Here is a 10,293-nt window from a genome sequence, read left to right as displayed (position 1 = left end):
TTAAAAGTGACACCGAGCATGAAGATTTCATTGGATTTCGTGATTTGGAGTGACGCTGATGGTTTGGTAAATTTGTTAGCATGTTCTTTGTGCTATAGTTGTCTAAATAACTCTTAATATGTTACGTGAACATACCAGGCACATTCACAGTTCGTTGTTTAAGCGTCATGTAATGTTAGCATATCGTACACTTATTAAGCCTGTAGTTCTATAGTTTTATTTTAATTTTAAATTGCCTTTCAAGATGACGTGTTTTTGGTGTTGGATTTTATCAAATAAATTTCCCCCAAAAATGCGACTTATACTCCAGTGTGACTTATATATGTTTTTTCCTTCTGAATTATGCATTTTTTGGCTGGTGCGATTTATAATCCGGAGCGATGTATAATCCGAAAAATACGGAACTGTTACACGAAAGGAATTCCCGTTACATCAATTTGACACACCTTCCATTTTCTCAATCCACATTTTCTTCAGCATATGAAACAGACATTGGTAACTTTTTGTCAGACTTGTTTTTAGTATGGACTGCTCAGCAAGACAGTATTACTGGATATGTAATGGCAGCGACACCAACTGTTCCCTCTGACCATGTTGTGGTATGCCTGTAGTGTTCGCCAAAAACCACAAGAGGGAACCTTTCTCTTCCACACGAATTCATTTTAATGTAACAAGATGGAAAGCCTGCCAATGGCAGGCAACCAGGCCAAGGCGTAGCCGGCCTATGGGCCAAAGTTAGCTGTCAGCGGTAAGAAGAAGATAAGGGATAATTTGACATAACAATGCAAATTCTGGCCGTGTTTACATGTTCAGTAATGCCTGAGGTGAGCAAAATAAGGGCTTTGTGGGAGACACAGCTCTTTCGCCCTTGTCTGTAATAATCTTAGATTGTGAAGTTTCTGAACCATGTAATTATAGCTTTCTTTAAGACTGTCATTGTTATGAATGTCTGCCAGTTTACACCACTTCCTGGGTAAGACACACATTTTTACTGAGAAAAACAAAATCTGCACTCAAAACAAACAGAGGACAGATGTCCTCTCCAAAAGGTCAACATATTGATACATCAGTCTAAAAGGTAGAATAGAAAATATATTAATGAATCTTTTTGCTTTATTTAAAAAAAGTGTGTGTGTGTGTGTGTGTGTGTGTGTGTGTGTGTGTGTGTGTGTGTGTGTGTGTGCGCGTGTGTGTGTGTGTGTTTTCCTAGTTGATGTCATTTTGCAATTTTTAGAGAACAATTTCATGTCATATTCATGGCTTATTGCACACCAAAGGAGCAGATGAATGCACAATTAAAATTTTAAGACGCGGTGATATATACTTAGTCTCTCTGCTGACATTGGGTAATTAACATGTTTAATTCAGAAAGAACAATTGAACAATACTTTTTATTTAAATTTATTTAAATGTTCCTATTTTATAAATTCAGTGGGGGATGACATCATACTACCTCGGTTTCTTTTCTATTACTTAGAGTGTAAAATGTGTTTCGTGTACCCACACACCTTCAGAACACAAATGTACAAAAACACACCTGCTTGGCGCTGCGTTCAAACACCACATATTGCTGGCACTGATCTAGCCTCCGCTTCCTCATGGTCCAGAAGTGTAGCACCCTGTTCTCTCGCTGCAGCAACTCATTCAAGATGTCTAATGACAAAAACACAAACACAACGTTTTGCTTTAATTAAACAGCAACATCGGAATTCAAACGGTTTGGTGGTTAAATCATTATTGAAAACATGAAAAATAAAACTAGGGAGAAAGGTTGATGGTCTAAATTTTTCGCCCTTATAATTTGACCATTAACTATGTAAAAATGTCACTTCAACATTCAGTATTTGTGTCTCCTGTAATGGTTTATTTTTGCCACAATGAAACATATATATATATATATATATATAAAACAAACTGGCAACATTTCAGACTGATAAGTTTGACGAGAGGTATTGGGGAGGCCACTGTGAATTTCTAATCTCTTTGGCAACACAATGAAGGCAGAGTGCCATCCCAGTGTAAAACATTCAAGAGAATGTGGCACTGCAGGAAAGTTCCGTCAAGTGGCCTGGGAGACACACGCACACACACACACACACACACACACACACACACACACACACACACACACACACAGACAGAGCTTTTTCAACTTCACCTTGTGGGTGTGTGGCCAAGCACATAAAAATCCACTTTATTTTTACCTCTAATAGTGTGTTCGCATCTCGTACTGCTATATATACATTTATATCATAATATTTTAATGACTTCTGAAGTGGAAGGCGTCATTTTGTTTGTCAGCCTCAAGTCATCGGAGTCTATTTTAAGAACCGCGGGCTGGAAATAAAAAAAAAAAAAAAAAAACAAACCAAACCCCCCCCCCCAAAAAAAAAACAAAAACAAAAAAAAAAAAAACCCAAAAAACTCATCAAACCTCAAACCAAGGTCTTTATGTATGAGACTTTTTTTTTCCTGTTGATATCATTATTGGTGAACACTCACTGCCTTGTTGGAGTCGGAAGAAATGCCGAGCGCCGATTCCAGGCAGGTCCTGTATTTGTCCATACGGAGAGAAAAATCCCTGTAGCGCTTGTCCACAGAGGACACCCATTTCTTTATCTCCAGGGCATGGGCGTGGCCCTTGTCACAAAAACCATCGGCCAGCTGGATCAACAGCTTTACACGCTCTTTGGTTTGCTGTCAATAGCAGCACATTGAGGGAGGGAAAGGTAGATGACACACAGGGGCGAGAAAAGGGGAGAGTTGGGAATCAGTGATTGGCACATAAGCTTATTCACAACATAATACCGGTGATACCTAAAATGGAAACAATATGTGACACAGAGAATGGGCCTCCCATTTGAATGCAGGACAGTTCTGATATGCAGCTTATCAAAACAAGCAGAACATGTTCAAAGAAAAAAAACTAATTACAAGGGGTACTCGCTCCTGACCTTTGAACAAAAGTGGTTCGAAAGCAAAGAAACAAATTTACACCTTAGCTGTGATCTGGAAGTCTTCATGCTCTTTCAAAAGCTCCTGCGTGTGGTGAATGCTGGAGCCAGTGGATGTATGCGTGGACAGGTAAAACTCGCCAGTGTCATGGATCCACTCCAAGGCCTGTGGAAACACATGACCCCGTTTAGTACCGTATTTTCCGGAGTATAAGTCGCAATTTTTTTCATAGTTTGGCCGGGGGTGCGACTTATACTCTGGAGCGACTTATATGTGAAATGGTTTACACATTGTACACATCACATGTTATTTTCACATTAAATCGCAAGAGGGTGCTCTCGGCCTGTGTTGATACTTTCCACGTTGGCGGTAACTGAGAAAAACAACTGACGATGACTCTGACGTAAGCGACGTAGAAGAGGAAGCGCTGCATCTTCTGTCTCCGGAGTTGGCGGAGTTGTTTAAAAGTGACACCGAGCATGAAGATTTCATTGGATTTCGTGATTTGGAGTGACGCTGATGGTTTGGTAAATTTGTTAGCATGTTCTTTGTGCTATAGTTGTCTAAATAACTCTTAATATGTTACGTGAACATACCAGGCACATTCACAGTTCGTTGTTTAAGCGTCATGTAATGTTAGCATATCGTACACTTATTAAGCCTGTAGTTCTATAGTTTTATTTTAATTTTAAATTGCCTTTCAAGATGACGTGTTTTTGGTGTTGGATTTTATCAAATAAATTTCCCCCAAAAATGCGACTTATACTCCAGTGTGACTTATATATGTTTTTTCCTTCTGAATTATGCATTTTTTGGCTGGTGCGATTTATAATCCGGAGCGATGTATAATCCGAAAAATACGGAACTGTTACACGAAAGGAATTCCCGTTACATCAATTTGACACACCTTCCATTTTCTCAATCCACATTTTCTTCAGCATATGAAACAGACATTGGTAACTTTTTGTCAGACTTGTTTTTAGTATGGACTGCTCAGCAAGACAGTATTACTGGATATGTAATGGCAGCGACACCAACTGTTCCCTCTGACCATGTTGTGGTATGCCTGTAGTGTTCGCCAAAAACCACAAGAGGGAACCTTTCTCTTCCACACGAATTCATTTTAATGTAACAAGATGGAAAGCCTGCCAATGGCAGGCAACCAGGCCAAGGCGTAGCCGGCCTATGGGCCAAAGTTAGCTGTCAGCGGTAAGAAGAAGATAAGGGATAATTTGACATAACAATGCAAATTCTGGCCGTGTTTACATGTTCAGTAATGCCTGAGGTGAGCAAAATAAGGGCTTTGTGGGAGACACAGCTCTTTCGCCCTTGTCTGTAATAATCTTAGATTGTGAAGTTTCTGAACCATGTAATTATAGCTTTCTTTAAGACTGTCATTGTTATGAATGTCTGCCAGTTTACACCACTTCCTGGGTAAGACACACATTTTTACTGAGAAAAACAAAATCTGCACTCAAAACAAACAGAGGACAGATGTCCTCTCCAAAAGGTCAACATATTGATACATCAGTCTAAAAGGTAGAATAGAAAATATATTAATGAATCTTTTTGCTTTATTTAAAAAAAGTGTGTGTGTGTGTGTGTGTGTGTGTGTGTGTGTGTGTGTGTGTGTGTGTGTGTGTGTGCGCGTGTGTGTGTGTGTGTGTTTTCCTAGTTGATGTCATTTTGCAATTTTTAGAGAACAATTTCATGTCATATTCATGGCTTATTGCACACCAAAGGAGCAGATGAATGCACAATTAAAATTTTAAGACGCGGTGATATATACTTAGTCTCTCTGCTGACATTGGGTAATTAACATGTTTAATTCAGAAAGAACAATTGAACAATACTTTTTATTTAAATTTATTTAAATGTTCCTATTTTATAAATTCAGTGGGGGATGACATCATACTACCTCGGTTTCTTTTCTATTACTTAGAGTGTAAAATGTGTTTCGTGTACCCACACACCTTCAGAACACAAATGTACAAAAACACACCTGCTTGGCGCTGCGTTCAAACACCACATATTGCTGGCACTGATCTAGCCTCCGCTTCCTCATGGTCCAGAAGTGTAGCACCCTGTTCTCTCGCTGCAGCAACTCATTCAAGATGTCTAATGACAAAAACACAAACACAACGTTTTGCTTTAATTAAACAGCAACATCGGAATTCAAACGGTTTGGTGGTTAAATCATTATTGAAAACATGAAAAATAAAACTAGGGAGAAAGGTTGATGGTCTAAATTTTTCGCCCTTATAATTTGACCATTAACTATGTAAAAATGTCACTTCAACATTCAGTATTTGTGTCTCCTGTAATGGTTTATTTTTGCCACAATGAAACATATATATATATATATATATATATATATATCTTTTTTTTTTTTTCATTTCAAGAGGCTTAGGCTTATTCACTTACTTTTAACCTGCGTCTCCGGCGCTTTGACATGTGACAACATTCCAGGCATGTTAACACTGTTCCTGTGCAGATACTTCAGGAAGACATCAGCATTGCGTCTAGCCAGCGTGCAGGCCTGTACAGAAAGTAGCCGCAGAGACAAGAGACTGACTGAGTACATTTTCCATTACAACTAGTGGTGAATCTTAACTATAGTACGAGCAATTGCATGCATTAGCAACATATTCTTGCATGATGATTTTTTTCATGACAGAGACTTCTCACCTTGAGAAAAGCCTCTTTCTGCTCCAGATGTTTGCTGACCATGGGGGTGACATGATCTGACTCGCTGTTGGGGCCCAGTTTATCAGCACCACCACACCAATCCTCTTCTCGCTTGTACTCCTGCTCCAGGCTTTCCAACACACTGCATACCTGAGATAATCATGCAACGCACAAATCCCCATAAATGTGACTCTGCAGGCCAAGGCTTCCACTGCCCCCTCACACAGAAAATGAGCAGGAAATAAATATGCACGTACGATGGCATCCGGCATCCCTTGCACAAACAGAGTAATGCACAAACTCACCTGTTCAGAGGTCTTATAGAAGGCCACCGAAGCATTAACCAGCTTGAGTCTGTCTTCCATCTTCAGCATCAGCTGCTGCCAGTGGTCTGCCACCTTCACAGTAAATGCACACATGTAAGCATGCTGTCAGCTCGCATTTTGAAATGTTTGTCTATCAAAAAATGACAGTGTGGGGGGTGGGGCACGGGGGGGGGGGACCTTCTCTGCACAGTCTCGGATCATGTCCATGTCGTAGTGGTTCGCCTGAAGTAGACCCTCTGCCTTCTGCTGCACCTGAAGTGCACTCTGATGGGTTTTCTATGTGAGGGATGAGCAAAAACATCATTTGTGTCATGGTGCACCAATTGTTAAAGTCAGTGGTTGTCAAACTTTTTACACCAATTACCACCGAAAATGAATACTTAGTTCTTCAAGTACCACCATCATGACCAGCATTACATTACAGGGGCATAGTAGCCTAAGCGTTAATCAAAAACGGCAGTGAGGTTGTATTCCTAAAAATTATATTTCATATTATTGTAAGCAAGCGCAGCGTAATGTAAGGTTTGAATATTAACACTATGCTTAAATAATGATTCAATTCAAATATATTGCGCATAAATGTTAAACAAACTTCACATTTAAATTAATGTTTTAAAAAAACTCAATGGTTATGTGAAAATTGAACAATTGAAATATTTTAGACAGTGACTCTTTAACGTAGCACTAACTGGGGAAAGAAAGAGGCTTGCCGACAAATTATCCATTCATCATACCATTTCTTGTGATGACCTGTGAGAAAGAGTTGGCATGTTGGCATGACATTGCTCTTGGTGAATCAAAAAAGTGAAACTGAAAGGTAGCAACAAAGATTCTGAAGTGGAGCTACACGAACTTGGGCAATATTAAAAGGACTCATCAAGAAAAACCTCCATCCATCATCTTTCGTTTGACAAACCCCAAATTCTCAAAACAAACAAACAAACAAAAAACAATGTTTTCCAACCAAAAAACAAAAGAAAACAAAAAAATGGGTGGAAAAGGGCATGGAAGGGGGGAATCCTGAAAAAAAAACATGAAAAAATATTCCATCCATCCATTTTCTAATCCGCTGAGCCTCACGAGGGTCGCGGGCACGCTTGGAGCCTATCCCAGCTGACTCCGGGCAAAAGGTAGGGTTACCCCTGAACTGGTTGCCAGACAATCGCAAGGCTTGAGAGAAATTTGGGTTTGCTCAATAGTCCGTCACCAAATTATGCAAATCAAGTGTGACAGAAAGGCAGGAGGACACAGTGGGGAGTAGAATATGCATGGGAGGAATATACCGGTAATGTGACTCAAAATACAGGGTTGGTGACATGACTGCTCGCAATAAATTATTACTCCAGACTCTCGCAGATTGACATGCTGCTTCACATTCCTCTCAGCCAGAAATACTCTTGGCGAGATTTGGTTTACCTCAATCGCATGCTGAAATTGCTCGTGTTCCTTCTGCAACTGCTCAGCCTCTTGTAACGAACTGGCTGTGATCAGCCCGGCGTTCAACATGGACTCGCCATTACGGATCCAACCCAGCACCTAAATGACAACACAATACATGTCTCAATTTCATCTATTTTGCTGTGTGCTTTGTACAGTACATGACGTGCGGCAATAAAGAAACCAGGCTATGGCAACTGGGCCCATGACATACCAATTGGCTAACTGCTTATGCCACTATTCCACTACAATATGGTTTCTTTCGATCACTCGACGCTTCTTATTCATTCACAATCTGCGGTCACGTTTCACTATGCCCTCAACGTGCTTCTCGTCCACCTGGAGTTGGCAAAAACGTGGAGGAAAGCATCAATTTGAAATTTCTGATTGAGTTGGAGAAGGGCACAACCATGTGTCATGAACAGCACAGCATCTCGCCGGAAAAGCTGGACGATGATGTCACTTTTCTCAGTCATGTAATACCATCCTAATATGGGCTCATCGTCCATCACCTTCTCTCGGCCACTCCTGAAGCATTTGTGCCATTTGGAGACCCGTTGCAACATTTCATGAGATTTGTAAGGCTCTCCGAAGAATTTGAAACACTCAGTTGGTCCTTTCCCGAACTCAACCAGGAATCTCAAATGAACTGTTTCTTTCATGTTTGCGGCACCTCATGTTTTGCAGAAGAACACACTGGGAGAAGCCAGCAATATTGTCGCACAAATGTGGCAAAATGTGAAAAGATCAGTAGTACAGAATCAGTCATAAGGATTGAGTCATCGCAATGTTGCTTCTTTGTTGCCACACCTCTTGTGTGTGTGTAGGTCCTGATCATATTACACAAGTGTCCTTAAGGGCTTTATTCACTGTTTTTTTTTTTTTTTTTTTTTAAACCAAGTCATCCGCTTTACCGTGTATCCTATTCCTCACACTGTTTTGACCAGATATACGTACTTTGTTGGTGGAGTCGTGACAAACAAAACAACAAACAATAAAGCATGCACTTTCTCTTTGACTGACTCAGCATGCACACCTGCAGTGTGGACAAAGCTCAAAACTGCGACTCAACCTTGTCTGGAAAAACAATGACGTAACACGGTTAAGATGCCTGTTTTCAGTTACTTTATCAGGCCAGTGTTTCCATTGCTGTTTCAATGTCCTGAGGCAGCACATGTATGAGTGTTACCTACAAGATGTACGCACACGTGCTGAGAGTGCAGATTGTCACATATGAGTAATCTCTCATACCACAGCAAATTAACCCAATGCGAAGCCCCATTTGGAAAACAGGGAAAAAAATACATAACAAAGATCCCAAAAATCTACAGATAACTTCAGCACTGAACGTGAAAAATGACAAAACATTGGGTGCTCTCGCTATCTGTGGGGAAGGGATAAAATGAAGTAGTTTGGTTTAATATTTTTTTGACCTTTGCCATGCAGTACTCAGTCTCTATTATGTTCACTGCCTTTACATCAGAAACAAATAGAGAGGGAGAGAGAGAGAGAGAGTGAGAGAGAGAGAGAGAGAGAGAGAGAGAGAGAGAGAGAGAGAGAGAGAGAGAGAGAGAGAGAGAGCATTTACGTGAGGTGAGTCATCAGTGGATGTCATGTAGAGACAGAACCATTTCAGCATGCTGCTGTGATATAATTGGAAGCTGTGGCCTAACGTGCTATTACAATGTTGTGAACTCGATATCCACCACCTTTCTAATTAAATTCAATTAATAAGACAAAAACTGTGGAACATTTGAATGACTCCCTCTGTGCCGACTGTTTTTGGTTAACTTCAATCATGTACCTGTTTGACCTCAGCCTGCAGGTGTCTTAACTGGACACACTGCTCCAAATGCCTGCGGTGCTGCTCGGCCGCCAGGTCCAGCTCCTGCTGCTTCTCGTGGAGAAACTCCAGGAGATCCTGAACACGTGTGGCCATGTCGACATCTCGGTCACATAACAGCTCCACGCCTGCACGACAAACAAATGCACACACACGGTTAAAACTGACTGATGAATATTGTATCACAACAAACAAACGTTTTACAGGGACATTAGTGCTTGCATTAACCTGCCTCTGCATTTAGGCATGTTGCAAATTGCAGAACGGACCTGAGTATACAACAAGTATCTGCAGGCAAACGACATACTGAGGTGGCTATTACAGATCATTTCCAGTGAAACTCCTCTAGAACGAAACCTACATGGGCGAAAATACCCCCTTATGTGAAAAAAATCTTCATGCATTAACACGATTCCCATTCTCCTGCCCCCCATACGACGAAAACCCCCCTGTTGCGTTATACGAAATCATTTTCTCTGCTCCAGCCTCGCGAAGACATTCACTACGACGAAGTCTTATCCAACAGCGACCTCGACTGCTTCGTTCGAAAAAAGGCAACAGCAACCACCTCACTGGTTTACATAGTGAATGATGTTTATTTCGGTCACAGCTGCGAGTTTCCTGGACTCAACACACTCATAGCTGCTCTGCCATTGGCTTACCGAGCATCATCCTGGCCTCCGATTGGCCAAGAGGGACCTCACTGTCTATGTGTGTAGATACTGAAGCTAGATCCGTAGCATCCGATTAGCTGCTCAGAGTAAATTGCTTATGGCTCGACGGACATTCAAATAAACGAACGTTTCCTCGAATGCTTTACTTGTTATCATGCTAAAAACACCCACGGGACGCTTCGTAGTCCTCGATGGCCATAATTAGCTCTCGAAGGCTAAAAACCTTACGCTAACTGGAGCGCTAATGAGAGAGAAGCGCTTCAGTTAGCGTAAGGTTTTTAGCCTTCGAGAGCTAATTATGGCCATCGAGGACTACGAAGCGTCCCGTGGGTGTTTTTAGCATGATAACAAGTAAAGCATTCGAGGCAAC

At 41.1% G+C, this 10,293-nt stretch overlaps 1 protein-coding gene across 1 annotated transcript in view; it reads right to left on the bottom strand.

The window, feature by feature from the left end:
* The window catches only part of triob (trio Rho guanine nucleotide exchange factor b), a 106,929-nt gene that overhangs the window by 37,583 nt on the left and 59,053 nt on the right, over positions 1-10,293 (bottom strand). Inside the window, exons 17-25 of the mRNA XM_019880019.1 lie at positions 9,211-9,377; positions 7,386-7,505; positions 6,147-6,245; positions 5,949-6,041; positions 5,644-5,793; positions 5,380-5,494; positions 4,958-5,073; positions 2,998-3,120; positions 2,503-2,697 (exon numbers count right to left, since the gene is read on the bottom strand). Of these exons, the coding sequence (XP_019735578.1) occupies positions 2,503-2,697; positions 2,998-3,120; positions 4,958-5,073; positions 5,380-5,494; positions 5,644-5,793; positions 5,949-6,041; positions 6,147-6,245; positions 7,386-7,505; positions 9,211-9,377 (1,178 nt within the window). The remainder of the gene's footprint in view (positions 1-2,502; positions 2,698-2,997; positions 3,121-4,957; positions 5,074-5,379; positions 5,495-5,643; positions 5,794-5,948; positions 6,042-6,146; positions 6,246-7,385; positions 7,506-9,210; positions 9,378-10,293) is intronic.

This window comes from Hippocampus comes, unplaced genomic scaffold (assembly GCF_001891065.2).
Source record: "Hippocampus comes isolate QL1 unplaced genomic scaffold, H_comes_QL1_v1.1 scaffold135, whole genome shotgun sequence".
NCBI lineage: Eukaryota > Metazoa > Chordata > Actinopteri > Syngnathiformes > Syngnathidae > Hippocampus > Hippocampus comes.
Note: the sequence above shows the minus strand (reverse complement) of the source record. Positions and strands in the feature narration are given on the sequence as shown.